The sequence below is a fragment of the Asparagus officinalis genome, chromosome 5, assembly GCF_001876935.1.
Source record: "Asparagus officinalis chromosome 5, Aspof.V1, whole genome shotgun sequence".
Lineage (NCBI taxonomy): Eukaryota > Viridiplantae > Streptophyta > Magnoliopsida > Asparagales > Asparagaceae > Asparagus > Asparagus officinalis.
This window is the reverse complement of record NC_033798.1, coordinates 19,974,029-19,992,581: the sequence shown is the minus strand read 5'-3', so window position 1 is coordinate 19,992,581 and position 18,553 is coordinate 19,974,029. Positions and strand designations below refer to the sequence as shown.

The window sequence follows — 18,553 nt, the reverse complement described above, 5'->3', positions numbered from 1 at the left end:
AATCCCTAGCCCGAGTTTTGGATCTTCTAACCTTAGGGTTTATCTAGCCAAATTTCTCTCTAGATGGGAGTGAAGAGAATTAGAGAATGTAACCCTAGATTAGGGACCATAATCCCTTATTTATAGATGTTGTACATTTGCAATTTGGCTCCTCATCAAATCACAATTACAATTTGGTATCTGCACATATAATCCCATAATTATATTTAAATACACATTAACCCAAATTGATCGATCACTTTAGTGGGTTATCCTGAAGGATAGCAATACACACAGATTAATCATATGTGCCCACAAAATAGATTTAATTAGATTTAAATCCAACACTTAGTTCATATCTATTATTTATACGGTTTGATAAAATAATGTTTTCTGTAACTTGTTAGTTATTTAAACATGTTAGTTATTTAATTGATAGTGTATAATATTTAAATATTCTTGATATTTAAAGAAATTCAGTAATAATAAGGATAGATATGCACGTATTAAAAGATAGATACAATATCACGTATTAAGGATAGATATATTAGTTTAAACTTTTAGATAGTGTATAATATTTTAAACTTAAAAAAGTATAATATCCTAATTATATAATATCACGTATTAAGGATAGATTGTGAATGCACGTATTAAAGGATAGATACAATATTACATATTAAGGATAGATATATTAGTTTAAACTTTTAGATAGTGTATAATATTTCAAACTTAAAAAGTACAATATCCTAATTATGTAATATCACGTGATAAGGATAGATATATTAGTTTAAACTTTTAGATAATGTATTATATTTAAATATTCTTGATACTTAAAGAAGGGTTAATGACATTTTTTCCTAACCAAAGATTTTTCAGAACTCGTGCTTTTAAAAGGGTATGATATGTATATGTATACATATGTATAAGTACATATACATAAGTATATGTAGAATAGAAGCTTAAAACGATCAAATATCTCACAATCATATCCAAACCGAACTGTAACCGCCTGATCGACCTCTGCCGCCGACCCATAGAATTCGCCCAACTCCATTCCTCCCTCATCAAGTTCGGCCTCATCCATAACTCCCTCTTCTACACTCGCCTCACCGCCGCCTGCGCCCTCTCCTCCTCCCAATCTCCGGCCAACCTCAGACTCGCCCGCCGCCTGTTCGACGCAGACCCCTACCCCAACTCCTTCTCCTTCAACGTCCTCATCCGAGCCCTCTCCCAGAGCCCCCAACCCATCGAAGCTCTCTACCTCTTCTCCCTCATGCTCACCAATGGCGGCCCAAATGCCAAACCCAACCCCATGACTTTCCCTTTCGTGCTTAAAGCTTGCTCAGCCGCTGGAGCTGTCGAAGAAGGGAAGCAGGTTCACGGGTTGGCGTCTAAATTTGAGATGGGTTGTGATACTTTTGTGCAGAACGGTTTAATTAATTTGTATACGAAGAGCGGGCTTTTGCGGGATGCGGTTAAGGTGTTTCATAGAATGCCTCAACGAGACATTGTGTCCTGGAACACAGTGATTGGCGGGTTTGTTGGCTTGGGTATGATGGATGAAGCTAGGGAGTTGTTTGATGTTATGCCGGAGAGAAACATGGCTTCTTGGAACTGTTTGATTGATGGGTACGTTAAGCATGGGTCGATGGATATTGCGCAGGGTTTGTTTGAGAGGATGCCCGTAAAGGATCGGATTACGTGGAACACAATGATTGGTGGGTACGCGAGTTACGGTCACTTGGAAGAGGCCTGTAAATTGTTTAGGAAAATGCCGATGGAATTGAAGGATTTGGTCACTGTGAAAGTGATGATTGATGGGTGCTCAAGAGGTTCGAGATTTGAGCAAGTGTTGAAACTTTTCAATGAGATGCTTGGGTTGGAGATCAGGCCGGATAATTTTACGCTTGTGGGCACGCTTACTGCTTGTTCACAACTAATGGCATTGGAGCAAGGGGAATGGGTTCATTCTTATATTGATAGGTATAATATTAGACTGGATGCAGTGTTGGGGACTGCACTGTTAGAACTGTATGCGAAGTGTGGGAATATTGAGAAAGCCCTTGATGTGTTTAGTCACATGGACGAGAAAGATATTAGCGCGTGGAATTCTATAATCTCAAATCTTGGCATTAACGGTAAAGGGGAACAGGCATTAGAATTCTTCTCCAAATTGTTGGAAACCTCCATAGAGCCAGATGAGGTCACCTTCTTAAGTGTTCTAAGTGCTTGTCGGCACTCTGATGAGCAACGTGTATGGTATAGCACCTAAAGCTGAGCACTTTGGATGTATGATTGATTTACTTTGTCGAGCTGGGCTTCTCGATGAAGCCAGAGAGCTTACTGAGGCTAACACTGGAATAGAATTTAGTGTTGCACTGTGGGGATCTCTGCTTGAGGCTGCCAGTAGGGTGGGTAATGTTGAGATGGGAGAATATGCTGCAAAACATCTCCTCGAGCTCAATCCAGATGATGCTCGATGTTACATAGCGCTGTCTAGGATGTATTCACAAGGAGAGAAATGGGAGGATTCTCTTGAGGTTCGGAAGAGATTGAGAGGCAGCGGATTAGAGAAGGTCCCTGGTTGTAGTTTGGTTGAAGTGAATGGTGTGGTTCATGAGTTCACCGTGGGAAGTGGTTTTAATCCTATTGATCAAATAGGGTAAAGTATTGCATTACTTGCCATTGCAGGAAAAATTCTGCATCAGTTTCTAGAAAAGGAAATGCTTATAGTTTCAGTGCCAATGAGGTATTGTTATAGCTTGTTCGAAGATCTTTGTGCGGTTGTGATATTAAATAGTTTTATACGGTAACTTATGGTTACTTGTAGGCTCATCTGAATGCAAGAGAAGGGAGAGGAATTAAAAGTCCAGGTCTGTCAAATATTTCTATACTGCTTATATTTATTTTAAAAGCATGTTTGTGAAGCATTAGCCTACAAATTTATTTCACAGTAGAAACATGAACCACGTGTACATGATAAATCACTTCAAACGACCAAGTTAATCAAGTCTTTTGCGCGTAGCATGTTTGGTTGAATGCCGTCATCGATTCTGTCATTATATGTACTTACATTAGCTTTTATTGCAAGCTGTCATTTTATGCGTTTGCATTTGCTTATAACCAGAACATATTTTTACTGCTAGGTAAAAGATTTGTTATAGATGGTGGAGAAATTTGAGGGGAAAAAAATATAATCCAAAGACGGGGATAGAAAGAGAGAAATAGAAACAAGGAACGATGCTCTTCAGAGCTCTTGAATTTTGAAATTGGCTGTGAAGAAAGCCTATGATTAGCATGTGGACTAATACTATTTGTTTATATAAGTGGGCCTTATAATAAAATATTTTTTATAGGAGTTTTTACTTTAGGGCCTAATGGTTTACCCTATTTTATCTTTAGGCCTAACTACTTTGTTTTGTACTTTTATGTTGGATGTGTTGTGCACAGTAGAGGGAGAAAAGGCAGTTTGCCTTCGAACAATAGTCTCACATCGCCTAATTTAGTGTATGAGTGGTTGTTTAAATTGGTTTTCTTCTTTTTACCCCTTGAGGGTCACCAAGAGAGGGGTGTTTTGGGCATTCAATTTGTTTGGGCTTTGGATAACACGCGCGCGCGCATGCCTCGCCGTTTTTCGAATTTTGGAGAACGTGCGCTAAGTTTTGCGGGAAGTTCAAACGGCTGCGCGAATTTAGCAAACCTGGCTTGGATTCATCGGGGAGTTTTAACAGCTTAGGGTTTCTAAAACCCTATAAATACTGCCTCTAACTCAGTTTGAAAAAGACAGTTACGGAAAAGAAAAGTTTCTCTCTTCTGTCTTCTTAAAAAACGATAACCCTTCTCCCTCTCTAATATCTCTGTTATTTATTTTCTTTTGGGCAATCATCTTCATCTGAGAAAAAGCTCTATACTCTCGCCCGAATACAAAGGCCAGCTAGTTCCGGGGGCTTTTACCGCTAGGGATAGAGGATCGACTGCGCCAGGGCGATAGGCGGGTCATCGATCTTCTAGAGCAGTGTTTTGCGCGACTGCTACCTGTATCAGGCTAGTTTTTTTGTTCAATTTATTTTTCGGATTTATATGCATGCTAATAAGATAAAATTAACAACAATCTAGAAGATTGATCTATTATAGCTGTTAATTATTAAATCCGAAATTATTGTGCTTACTGTTAATAATTATAATCTGTTCATCCAAAATAATTTTAATTTGTAATTAATTACTGTTAATTGCTTTTAACTTGTAATTAATTTAATTGTTCATTTGTTACTGTTTTAAATTTGAGGAAAATAAATACTATTCCGAAAGAAAAGTTAATTAATATTTACTGTTACTAAAAAATTCTTAGAATTATTGCTTAAATTATAGGAAAAATTGCTTCTAGGCCCCAAATTTATATTTTCAATGTGCCCCAGCCCCTCCTATTTTTTTAATGTTCTTTAGCCCCTCCTTTTTGAAAAAAATATGTCCAAACCCCTCCATCACTCCTCCATCATGATTCCAGCTCATTTCAGCAGTTGATTAGACATGCCAACTCATGATTAGACATATCAGCTGACTTAAATCCCGAATTTACCATCCTCTTTCTCATATTAGTGGATGTTAACTCTTTTCTGTAACATGTTTAACTCTTTTCTGTAAAATGTTAACTTTTTTATGTAACATGTTAACTCTTACAGATAACATGTTAACTCTTACAACTAACATGTTAACTCTTACAGCTAACATGTTAGCTGTAAGAGTTAACATGTTACAGAAAAGAGTTAATATTTTACAGAAAAGAGTTAACATGTTACAGAAAAGAGTTAACATTAATGTGCCCACACGAAGTTCCTCGGGACGGCGCCGGCGGCGGAACAGGGAAGGGGGCAAAGGGGGACCGAAGGAGGAGGAGGGAGGTGCAGCGGGGGAGAGAGACGGGGGGAGGGAGGCGGGGGAGGTGCAGCGGGGTAGGGAGGCGGTGAGGAGGAGGAGGGAGCTGTAGGGGGAGGGAGGCTTGGGGGGGTTGGGGCACATTGAAAATATGAATTTGGGGCCTTGAAGCAATTTTTCCTAAATTATAATTGCTAATTACTGTTTCAAAATTAAATTGTTCCATTCAAATTTCAACTGCTTAGACTGCTAGTAATTTTACTGGTTAATATTACTAGTTTATAAATAAACTGTATTTACAAACACCCTGCAAATAATTGACCATAATAAAATCTTGAATCAAATACATACCTAAAATCATACTCCTAAGTAACTAGTTGATCGGTTTTGACAAAACTTTTCATTCCTATCAGATTTCAAAATACCTAGACTAGTTAACTTGAGTCGGGCTTATGACAAATCTTGATTATTCCAAGAGTGTCAAACATGAGAAGTTCATCGGTGTTAACTACAAACGGTGGGTTAATCAGATGAGATATTGGCTCACTACCCTAGTACTCTTATCTGTTATTAACACTCCTGATTCTTCATCCATTGGATCTCAACCCATAACCTCCAACTCTTCTGTTTATGGTCCTGAACCTAAACAACTTACTCCTTCCACTTCTGCTTCTGGTGCTAGTTCCTTCTCTAGTCCAATGAAGCTAGGAGAAATAAACTATCACTGCTGCCATAGGATCCTTAGTGCACTTGCGGACAATCTTTATGGCATATATTATGAGTTCAAAAGTGCTAAAGACCTATGAAATGCTATTGATGTAGAATATGGCTTTGATGATGCCGAAATTCTGTGTTTCACATCCTCTTCCTTCAATAAGTTCATGATGGTTGATAACAAGCCTATAAATGAACAAATTCACGAATTCCAAGATTTCATTCGTCACCTCCAATCAAAAGGAAACACCTTTACTAATGATTATAATGTTTTCTGTTTGATTGACAAACTCCCTCCTTCCTGGTCTAGATTTGCTGGAGATCTCCGACACAAGCAAGGAGATCTAACATTAACCGAAGCTCTCAAGGCTATTCGCATTGAAGATCAACATAGACAAAATTCCAAAACCAAGACTGAAATAAAAGCTAAAGTGAACTTAGAGGATAATCCTAAATCTAGAAATTTCAAACCCAAATGAAGGAAATTCAAGAAAAACCAGCAATCCTTCAACAAATATTCCTCCAAATCAAATCTTAACTCTTCCAGCCATAAGTTTGATGGAAAGTTCTACTATGTTTGTAGTAGAACTAACCACCTGGCTCCAAATTACTTCTATCGGAAGAAGGAACTGGCCTAACCTGCTCCAAAAGGAAATGAATCTAACAAAGTAAACATGATTGAAGAAAATCCAAATTCCTTCAGGGTGACCTCTTCTTCCTATCTTGTAAATTCTCTTACTTCTTTCACTGATTGGTACTTGGATTCCGGAGCTAATATTCATGTTTGCAATGATTGCTCTTGGTTTTCAACTTACCAGGAATCGCATAGAGGAAGCATAAGCTTAGAAGATAACTCTACTAAATAAATAATGGGAAGTGGATGCATAGAGCTCACCATGACTTCTGAAAAAGCTCTAAATCTGCAAGGCGTTCATCATGTTCCTTCTCTCCGCTGAAACTTGATCAGTGAATCTCTTCTTCTTAGAGCTGACTTTAGGATTATAAAGGAATCCAATAAATTTATGATTACAAATAATAATGTATTCATAGGAAAATGTTTTATTTGTAATGGCCTTTTCTTCAAGCTCAATGTAATCAATTCCAGTTCTAATGAAATTCATGAATCTTCTGTTGCACAAATTATTGAATCTTGTAATGTTTGGTATGGACAACTTGGACACGTAAATTTTCAAACTTTATAGAAAATGATTAAATTGAATCTCATTCCTAACTCATCTCATGATCGCTCATCTATGTGTGAGATTTGTGTTCAAGGGAAACACACTAAGAAACTCTTCAAGTCTATAACTAGAAACACCAAACCCCTCGAATTAGTTCATAGTTTGTGTGTGACTTGAACCGAGTTCTCACCCGAGGGGGTAGGAGATATTTTGTGACATTTATAGACGATCGCTCCAGATATTGTAACACCTATCTTCTCAAAACTAATGATGAAGTTTTAGATAAGTTTAAGGTGTATAAAGATGAATCTGAGAACCAACTTGAAAAGAAGATTAAGATTTTAAGATCTGATGGGGGGGGGGGGGGGGGGGGGGGGGAGTATACCTCAAATGAAATGACTGAGTATTGCCAAGAGCACGATATTATTCATGAGATAACTGGTCCCTATACATTGCAGTCTAACTGGGTAGCTGAACGAAAGAACAGAACGCTTATGGACATAGTGAACTGTATGTTACTCAGTTGAGGAGCACCTGGAAATCTCTGGGGTGAAGCTCTTCTTTCTGCTTGCTTCATTCTCAGTAGGATTCCCAACAAAACTTTGTTGGACCCTAGAGGGGGGGTGATTAGGGTCAAAAGGCTCTAATATGCAGATTAAAAACACACAACAAACAATTCACAGTAAATAGATGCAAACAAGGTAAATAAGAGAGGGTTAGGAATCGTTATCCTTGACGCGCGATGTGTTAACGAGGTTCGGCCCTCTGGCCTACGTCCCCGCTCCCCACTCTCGAGGAGAAATCCACTACACAGCCGGTTTGGAAGCCGGAACTTCGTCTACACAGCGATCCCACACGATCTCTCTCACTACACAGTTTGATCTCAACAGATCACTCCCTCACAGTAGATCTTACTCAAGATCTCAACTACACAGCACAAGATAACAGATGTAGAACTCTCTCTTACAAAGCTCCTATGGCAAAGAGAACAAATTTCTGAAGCTGGGAGGTGAGCTCACACAAAACCACAGAGAAGAAAGCAGGATTGATTTGAAAATTTTCTCAGCAGAAACAGAAAATACTCTCTCTGGTTTTTCAAACGTTTGGCTCAAAGAAGAAGAAGAAGCAGCTGTAGGGTTTTTATAGAATAGATTAAAACAATTTTAAAACCAAACACAATCTTCCTATTTAGGAAGATAATCCCCTTTACAGAGTTTTAGCTCAGACTGAGCCAAGCACGAAAGAGTGAAAGCACAACAATCGAAAATAAAAGACCGTTTAAAAGAAATCGTGTTGACTGAAGGAAGAAAGCGGTCGGCCGAAATATCGTTCGGTCGACCGAAAATTGCGTCGGTCGACCGACCGAAATTTTCGGTCGACCGTGAGCTGCTTCAGAAAAAATAAGAAAACCAGCAGAAACACTGTCGGTCGACCGGATCGGTCGACCGATATAAAAATCGAGAATTCGGTCGACCGGCCCGGTCGACCGACGACCTCTCTGGAAACCAGTAAGAAAAGATGATATGTGCGGTCGACCGATCCGGTCGACCGCTTTCTGACATATGCTGGAAAACATGTTTTTGACCAAGTTAAAATTCTGACATATGCTGGAAACCAGTTTTTGACCAAGTTAAAATATTTGTAGAATATTTATTTGACCTCTGAAAAATCTGAAACTTTGTAAAATGTTTTTGATACTAAAAATAAACTGTTTGAAGAAAGAATTTTGCAGATAGGTTCTCGTATTTGTGAAAAATAAGGTTTTGTGAAAACGGCTTAAAAGTTTAAGAAAGAAAACATGTGTGTAAGTCCCAATAGCTTCATGTGAACATAGTGACTCTTTGCCTACATTCTAGCACTAGAGAGAAACATAAAAGAAAGCTAATATCCTCATGTTTAAAGCAATACTTGAGCTTTGATTAGCTTGAATCGGATGAAGCTTTTATTCGAGTTTTTCGTTCTTGAATTAACGTTGCTTCATCTCTTGGCCTCCTCCTCCTTTGGATATTATCTTTGTAGCATATATTCCATCCATCCTCCATTTATGGCACTAACGAGCTTGATAAATAGATTTACTACAATTTCACTCAATAAGCCATTAGTACCAATAATGGTGGTTGTAAGAACATCATCAAAACATAAGGGCTAACAATCTCCCCCTTTTTGATGATGACAACCAACCATTTTAAGAGCAAAAATAAAATAACTTATAGATAGATGCTCCCCCTATCTATGAGCTCCCCCTAAGGATGTGCAACAAAAGAGGAGAGGTTTCTCCCCCTTTGGCAACATCAAAAAAAATGGGGTAAAAAGAAATATAAACGACAACTAAACAAGCACACAATGTAGAACGCTCACATAGTGCATAGGCCCAAACCATTTCTTATGCGACAAAAATCATCCTCTCCAAGAGGCTTAGTGAATATATCCGCTAGTTGAGATTTTGTGTCAACAAATACTAGGGATACATTTAGTTTCTCTACATGATCGCGTAGGAAATGATGGCGTACATCAATATGTTTGGTTCTAGAATGCAAAACCGAATTTTTTGAAATATTTATGGCACTTGTGTTATCACAAAAGATTTTAATATTTTGGAAATGCAAATCATAGTCAACTAGACTTTGTTTCATCCATAAAACTTGAGCACAACATAAGCCGGCGGCAATGTATTCCGCTTCCGTAGTGGACAATGCAACACAATTTTGTTTCTTGGAAGCCCAAGAAACAAGTGAATTTCCTAAGAATTGGCATGTTCCACTAGTACTCTTGCGATCTACTTTACACCCGGCAAAGTCGGCATCACAAAAACCATATAAATCAAAAGAAGTGCTTCTGGGATAAAACAAGCCAAGATTAAAAGTACCATTAACATATTTAATGATTCTTTTAACGGCAATTAAATGAGATGCTTTAGGAGATGCTTGAAAACGTGCACATGCACACACACTAAACATAATATCGGGTCTACTAGCAGTAAGATAAAGAAGACTACCTATCATACCTCGGTATAATTTTTGGTCCACGTCTTCACCACTTTCATCCGCATCAAGCTTAACACTAGTGCTCATGGGAGTAGGCGCATGCTTGGAATTCTCCAACTTGAATTTCTTCACCAATTCCTTTGCATACTTGCTTTGTGAAATGAAAATCCCATCCTTAGTTTGCTTGACTTGGAGCCCGAGAAAGAATGTAAGCTCTCCCATCATACTCATCTCAAAGTGATCCTGCATAACTTTAGAAAATTCCTTGCACAAGGATTCATTAGTAGCACCGAAAATAATGTCATCCACATATATTTGAACTAAAATGAAATCATTTTTTCTTTTTCTTACAAAAAGAGTGTTATCAATTGTTCCTTTTGAAAAACCATTTTCAACAAGAAAACTAGAGAGGCGAGCATACCAAGCTCTAGGAGCTTGTTTCAACCCATATAAAGCTTTGTGTACCCGGTAAACATGGTTTGGAAAATCATGATCAATAAAACCGGGGGGTTGCTCAACATACACTTCCTCTTCTATAAAACCATTTAAGAAGGCACTTTTAACATCCATTTGAAAGAGTTTAAAATTTTTGAAACTAGCAAATGCCAAAAACATCCTAATAGATTCCAACCTTGCAACCGGTGCAAAGGTTTCATCATAGTCTATGCCCTCCTCTTGATTGTATCCTTGGGCAACCAAACGAGCTTTATTCCTAGTAACAATGCCATGTTCATCAAGTTTGTTTCTAAAAACCCATTTTGTACCAATAACACTAGCATTATTTGGTCTAGGAACTAACTTCCAAACTTCATTTCTTTGAAAATTGTTTAATTCTTCATGCATAGCTAAAACCCAAAATTCATCATTTAAAGCATCATTAATTCTTTTAGGTTCTATGTGAGATAAGAATGCAATGTTACCACACTCACTCAAGGCTTTTGAGCGAGTAATAACTCCTTTTGAAGGACTCCCAATGATTTGCTCCTTTGGATGATTTGATGTGAATTTCCAAGCTTTTCGAGGTTCAACTTGATCTTGAGAGCTATCTATATCTTTATGAGCTTCTATGGAGGGAGTGTCATTTATTTGCAAGAAGTCCAATCCTCCCTCAATATCCTCATCATCATCTTTTCTAGGCAAAATAACTCGAGAGCAAACATTAGTCTCATCAAAAGTAACGTTTATAGATTCTTCAACAACGAGGCTTCGTTTATTGAAGACCCTATAAGCCTTACTTCGAGGTGCATATCCCAAGAAAATACCAACATCAATTTTGGAATCAAATTTATCATGGTGGTCTTTCGTATTTAAAATGAAACATTTGCAACCAAAAACACGAAAATAGCCAATGAAAGGAGTTTTCCCATAATAAAGTTCATAAGGAGTTTTCTTAAGCTTTGGTCTAATCAAAACACGATTCAAAACATGGCAAGCCGTATTAACGGCTTCCGCCCAAAAATATTTTGGTAAATCAAAAGAGTTTAACATAGTGCGTGCCATCTCTTGTATGGTGCGATTTTTCCTTTCAACAACACCATTTTGTTGTGGTGTTCTCGGAGCGGAAAACATATGAGTTATACCATGATGAGCACAAAAATCATAGAAGAATTCATTTTGAAATTCACCACCATGATCACTTCTAATTTTAACAACTTTCAACTCTTTTTCATTTTCAATTCTCTTAATATGATTAGCAAATTCTTCAAAACAATCATTTTTCTTTGCAAGAAAAATTGTCCATGTAAAACGAGAAAAATCATCAATAATCACAAAAACATAGTGTTTTCCTCCAAGAGAAGTGACACGCATAGGACCAAATAAATCAAGATGTAATAGTTGCAAAGGTTTAGAAGTTGATACCTCATGGATGGATTTGAAAGAGGATTTTGTTTGTTTACCTTTGGCACAATCCTCACAAATTGTATCTTTTATGAAGTGCAAGTTAGGTAGCCCTTTCACAAGATTCTTCTTAGACAATTTTGATATCAACTCCATATTTGCATGTCCAAGTCTCTTGTGCCAAATCCAAGGGTTTTCATCAATGGCCGCAAGACACTTCACATCTTGATTCAATAACTCATTCATCTCAAAGATATAAACATTAGACTTGCGATATGCAACAAAAACAATTTCTCCATTCATACTAATGATGCATTTATCCGGTTTAAAAGAAATATCGAAACCTTTGTCACTTAGTTGACTAATACTAAGAAGATTATGATTCAAACCACTTACTAAATAGACATCTTCAATAATGGGTGAGGGTTTCTTACCAATAGAACCTATACCAATGATTTTACCTTTCTCACCACCACCGAAGGAGACGTTGCCTCCTTCAATCCTTGATAGGGTTGCAAATAACTCTTTGTTGCCCGTCATATGATGTGAGCAACCACTATCAAGGTACCAAATTTCCTTACGTCGTTGCCGTGACGTCCCCTACAAAAGAAGAAGACGAAGGTGTTGTAGCTTTAGGTACCCATGTCTTGGGTCCTTGGTGGTTAGTAGTTTTGGTGCCTTTGGGTACCCATATTAAACCATAAAAATCTTCATTGTCTTTAACTCTACAATGAGTAGAAATGTGTCCATGTCTCATGCAATAAGTACATACAAAGTTTCTTTTGTATGCACGAGTGTGAGAGCCATAAGACCTATTTCTACCATGGTGATTGGCATAGACATGAGTGGGTCTAGTCCTACAACCTTCAATTTCTAATCTTTCAATTTTTGATCTTAATTGTTTATTTTCGAAATCGAGATCTCCTAGCAATTCATCTTTTAGAGCAAGAGAGGTTGTTAGTTGTTCAAGCTTAATATCACAAGAGACATGCAACTTTTTGAAAGAGGAGTATTCTTTAGACATTCGTTTAAATTCAAAGTTCAACTCCTCTAATGCCATAGCTATATCACATTGCATATAGAAAGATTCACTTTCGGCCTCGGATATTACCTCATGTTCATTTGCCATGAAACAAACATTTGGGTCATGAAGGGCAAGTTTGGCTCCCTCCTCATCGCTATCCGAATCACTTGGTTCGGATTCTTCCCATCCGGCATACATAGCCTTCTTCTTCTTGTACTTCATGTACTTCTCCTTGAGCTTGGGGCAATCCTTAGCGATGTGACCCGGTTCATTGCACTCAAAACATTTTCCTACACGAGATGAAAACTTGTTATTAGATCGGGGATTGAATTTTTTGTTCATTTTTATAAGTCTAGAGATTCTTCTAGAGAGATGAGCCACTTCTCTAGAAAAATCTACTTCACTCTCCGATGACGAAGATGAGTTGTCACTAGCTCCTTTGAGAGCTATAGTCTTCAACTTTGGTGATGGTTCCTCAACTTCACGTGATGGCACTTCCTCCTTCTCCTTCCCTTTGAGCTTCTTTTCATGCACTTTGAGCTTTCCGATAAGACTATCAAGAGCTAATGTAGTGAGGTCATGAGCCTCCTCGATGGCCGTAGCCTTGGGCTCCCATGCCGGAGTTAAGGAACGAAGTATCTTGTAGTTCATCTCTTGAATAGATAGTTGCTTATCTAAACCATGTAATTCATTGATGATATTAGTAAAACGGGAAAACATAGCATCAATGGATTCATTTGGAAGCATTTTGAATAGCTCATAATCATGCATAAGTCCACTAATCTTAGACTCCTTAACTTGGGGTGTTCCCTCATGTGTGACACATAATTTTTCCCAAATTTCGTATGCGGTTGCACACGTGGAGACTCTATTGTATTCATTAGGGGAAAGACCACAAATTAAGGCGTTCATAGCCTTAGCATTGAGATTGGCAAGGTGCCTTTCATCATCGGACATGTTCTCAACTTTGGATTTCTCTACATATTTCTTTTCAATAAGCCCTAGGATGTCAAGGTCAATACAACGAAGATAAATTCTCATCCTAGCCTTCCAATAAGCAAAATTGCTCCCGGTGAAGAGAGGTGGCCTAGTTGTGGATTGTCCTTCTAACATATGCATATTCAAAGAAGCCTCCATAAGATCTTTACTCTAAGGTGATTAAACCAAAAATTAATATAGAGACCAAGCTCTGATACCAATTGTTGGACCCTAGAGGGGGGGTGATTAGGGTCAAAAGGCTCTAATATGCAGATTAAAAACACACAACAATCAATTCACAGTAAATAGATGCAAACAAGGTAAATAAGAGAGGGTTAGGAATCGTTATCCTTGACGCGCGATGTGTTAACGAGGTTCGGCCCTCTGGCCTACGTCCCCGCTCCCCACTCTCGAGGAGAAATCCACTACACAGCCGGTTTGGAAGCCGGAACTTCGTCTACACAGCGATCCCACACGATCTCTCTCACTACACAGTTTGATCTCAACAGATCACTCCCTCACAGTAGATCTTACTCAAGATCTCAACTACACAGCACAAGATAACAGATGTAGAACTCTCTCTTACAAAGCTCCTATGGCAAAGAGAACAAATTTCTGAAGCTGGGAGGTGAGCTCACACAAAACCACAGAGAAGAAAGCAGGACTGATTTGAAAATTTTCTCAGCAGAAACAGAAAATACTCTCTCTGGTTTTCAAACGTTTGGCTCAAGGAAGAAGAAGAAGCAGCTGTAGGGTTTTTATAGAATAGATTAAAACAATTTTAAAAACAAACCCAATCTTCCTGTTTAGGAAGATAATCCCCTTTACAGAGTCTTAGCTCAGACTGAGCCAAGCACAAAAGAGTGAAAGCACGACAATCGAAAATAAAAATGACCGTTTAAAAAATCTCGTGTTGACTGAAGGAAAAAAAAGCGGTCGGCCGAAATAACGTTCGGTCGACCGAAAAATCACGTCGGTCGACCGACCGAAAATTTCGGTCGACCGTGAGCTGCTTCAGAAAAATAAGAAAACCAGCAGAAACACTGTCGGTCGACCGGATCGGTCGACCGATATAAAAATCGAGAATTCGGTCGACCGGCCCGGTCGACCGACGACCTCTCTGGAAACCAGTAAGAAAAGATGATATGTGCGGTCGACCGATCCGGTCGACCGCTTTCTGACATATGCTGGAAACCAGTTTTTGACCAAGTTAAAATATTTGTAGAATATTTATTTGACCTCTGAAAAATCTGAAACTTTGTAAAATGTTTTTGATACTAAAAATAAACTGTTTGAAGAAAGAATTTTGCAGATAGGTTCTCGTATTTGTGAAAAATAAGGTTTTGTGAAAACGGCTTAAAAGTTTAAGAAAGAAAACATGTGTGTAAGTCCCAATAGCTTCATGTGAACATAGTGACTCTTTGCCTACATTCTAGCACTAGAGAGAAACATAAAAGAAGGCTAATATCCTCATGTTTAAAGCAATACTTGAGCTTTGATTAGCTTGAATCGGATGAAGCTTTTATTCGAGTTTTTCGTTCTTGAATTAACGTTGCTTCATCTCTTGGCCTCCTCCTCCTTTGGATATTATCTTTGTAGCATATATTCCATCCATCCTCCATTTATGGCACTAACGAGCTTGATAAATAGATTTACTACAATTTCACTCAATAAGCCATTAGTACCAATAATGGTGGTTGTAAGAACATCATCAAAACATAAGGGCTAACAAACTTTTGATATAATTCCTTATGAATATTGGAAGGGGAGAACTCCTAGATTGAACTTCTTCCGGGTTTGGGGTTGCTTAGCTAAGATAGCTATTCCCGAACCTAAGAAGAGGAAAATTAGATTTAAGATTGTTAATGTTGCATTTATTAGATATGCACTAGATAGAAATATTAACAAATTTCTAGTCATTAACTCCGAAATTAGTGACATATCCAACAATATTATCATTGAAACAAGAGATGCAGTCTACTTTGAAAACATCTTTCCTTTTAAATCCAAAATCTCTGAAAATCCTAGATCATCTCTTCTTTCTGATCTACCAACTTCTAGTTCTTCCCAACCTCTAAATATTGAACCTCGAAGAAGTAAGAGAGGTAAAATTCACAAGAATTTTGGAGAAGACTTCTTTACCTTTCTTGTTGAAGGTGATCCAAGCTCCTTTAAGGAAGCAATGGATTCTTTTGAATCTCCTTTCTGGAAAGAAGCCATTGATAATGAAATAAAATCTATAATAAAAATCATACTTAGATACTCACCGACTTACCTTCAGGTTGTAAACATGTTGGTTACAAGTGGATATTCAAGAAGAAACTTAGAGCTGATGGTTCCATTATTAAATATAAAGCAAGATTTGTAGCTAAAGGCTATACTCAGCAAAAGGGCATCGATTACTTTGATGCATATTATCCTGTAGCCTGAATCTCAACTATCCGAGTATTATTAGCATTTGCTGCTATTCGTAAGTTGATCATATATCAGATGGATGTCAATGTTTCTTTTCTGAATAGTGATTTACATGAAGAAATCTATATGAACAAACATGAATGATTTATTGCCAAAGGTCAGGAAAATAAAGTCTGCAAACTTGTTAAATCTATGTGTGGTCTAAAACAAGCTCCTAAACAATGGCACCAGAAATTTGACAAAGTCATTGCATAATATGGCTTCATTGTGAATGAACATGATAAGTGTTTCTACACCAAAGTGATAAACAATGATTATGTCATCCTCTGTCTCTATGTTGATGATATCCTTATCTTTGGAGCAACCCTTGAAGTAATCTTAAATGTTAAGAATTATCTCTCCAAGAACTTTGACATGAAAGACTTAGGTCTTGCTGATATGATACTTGGAATAAAATCACTAGAGACGCTATAGGAATATCCTTGGGTCTTTCTCATAGTATTGAGAAAATGCTGACCAAATTTAATCTTCATAACTCTAAACATGTCTCTGCACCTTATGACTCTTCTACATCTTTGAAGAAGAATGTGTTAGATATAGGTGCCATGCAGGCAATTATTGTATATTGTAATAGGACCTATATGTATATAACATCCTTGTTCAAAACGATAGTATGCTATTTTGGTCAGATTTATCTGATGTTCTAAAAATACAGATAATGTCCTTAGAATAAATACTAGACTATCAGACATTTCGGATAGTGATCGTAATGAAAAGATCTGATTAGTCAGTAACGTATATTCTAAAATGTTCCTAGTTGATGAAGTGTTGAGATAGGACATCATCACTTTGGTTTAGACTAGTGTATGCTTTATTTCTCCTTTTGAAGGAGATGATCAATCTCTTAGATCATTAATGTGAGACATCAAGATACAGTATACATGTGACTCATTAGTGAATGAGTTGACTGAACGACTCGCCGAGAACATCTAGTTGATAATATACTTAACTGTCAAATAGAAGTTCTCAAGTGATATAGTACATAGTAGTCTCTTGACCTGAGGCATGAGTGCAATATCTTATATGTCAGTAAAGATGTATTTAGACTTTTACCTAACCACAGTTCTTATTGAATTGTGCATAACGGTTCTTGTTGGGTACATCCCGAGACATAAGTAGATATTGAGATGCCAAGAAGGGATTCGTCTCTCCCAGTATAGGGGTTGATGTCATAAGATTGTTTGATATAACTATAGCCTGGAAATCCTTGGCCAAGGTGAATAAGATAAACTGAGTGTCAGTTTGATCTTATAGGTTATGAGTTTAATATCAATAAACACTAATCAAGCTATTAGGGTTTGACAGTTTGCCATACCCTAGGCTCAATAGTTTGACATGGTTTGACGAAGAGACCGGACTGTACGGTATTATCATTGAGTGGTCCTGATAAAATTGGATAAGCATCTTGCAGACCTTTATCACAACTTATACCCGGGTGGTCTTCATGTGTAGCTAGCACCTCTGTTGTACTTATGGATATGATCCACTACCGAGTTTTTTAAGTTGGGCCCTAGAGTCACACCAAGCGCGTACTTGAATCCTATGAAACACAATTTATGGAGTGATGCGTATGATTGATACGCATATATGATTTCTTCCGGATACACATAAACGGTTATGTATATCGGTAAAATCGGAATGCTATGTGCTTAGGAAATGAATTCCAGTATTTTTCCCATAAAGTTAACTTTTAGTCAACTAGTTGACTTTTTGGTCAACAGTTGACTTTTGGTCAACTCTTGATTTATTTGGTCATATAGTGACTAATTAGTTAAAGATTGGAATAATACTATATACCGTATTTATGAAATACTGTATTAGTGATAATAATTTGGTATTCTCATTTATGAAATACACATACCATGTATAATGAGTCATGAGATGAGTCACTTAGTGGTATGGTTTGAGCACATGGTTTATTAGCACATGGTTTTGAAATGTAATGATTCATAAGATGATTCATTGCATGACTCACTTGATTAATCATTAATTTTTGATGATTCATTGCATGACTCATAGGATGAGTCATTCATGTCATGAATACATTTCACTCTATAAATATGAGCTCTTTTTTCTTATGGAAAGGTTAATGAAAAATTGGCTAAGTGGTTTTTTCCATAAGAGAATAAAAGAGAGCTCTCCTCTTACTAAACTTTAGCAATCTTTGAGCAAGAGGAAGTAGTAGGATTTTAAGAACCCTGGGGTGGATATCTTGCCTTGTGTCTTAAGAAGACTCCCATTTTATCAAGCCCACTTGAAGACTTGGAGATCCACTACGAGGAGATTTTCTACTACAAGGAGCAAAAGCTAGGGGTTATTTGATCTTCCATCGAATCACACTACGAAAGTATGACTTTCTAACTCTTGTATGCTCACTTAATAATAAGGATCATGTTAGATTTAATTAGACGATCCATATGAATATTTCATGCTCTCTACATGCTTAGTATTTTTTGTACATACATGTCTTTCGCTATGTATTATGCATGTAGACATAGCACGATTTC

At 37.5% G+C, this 18,553-nt stretch overlaps 1 protein-coding gene across 1 annotated transcript; it reads left to right on the top strand.

The window, feature by feature from the left end:
• On the top strand, window positions 1,292–2,251 carry LOC109841595 (pentatricopeptide repeat-containing protein At3g29230-like). The gene has a single exon (XM_020410552.1). It carries the CDS (start codon window positions 1,292–1,294, stop codon window positions 2,249–2,251), a length of 960 nt encoding a protein of 319 aa, XP_020266141.1.

What these genes read in the sequence shown, in the direction of transcription:
- LOC109841595 (XM_020410552.1), top strand. Translation starts at nt 1,292, where the DNA reads ATGACTTTCCCTTTCGTGCTTAAAGCTTGCTCAGCCGCTGGAGCTGTC.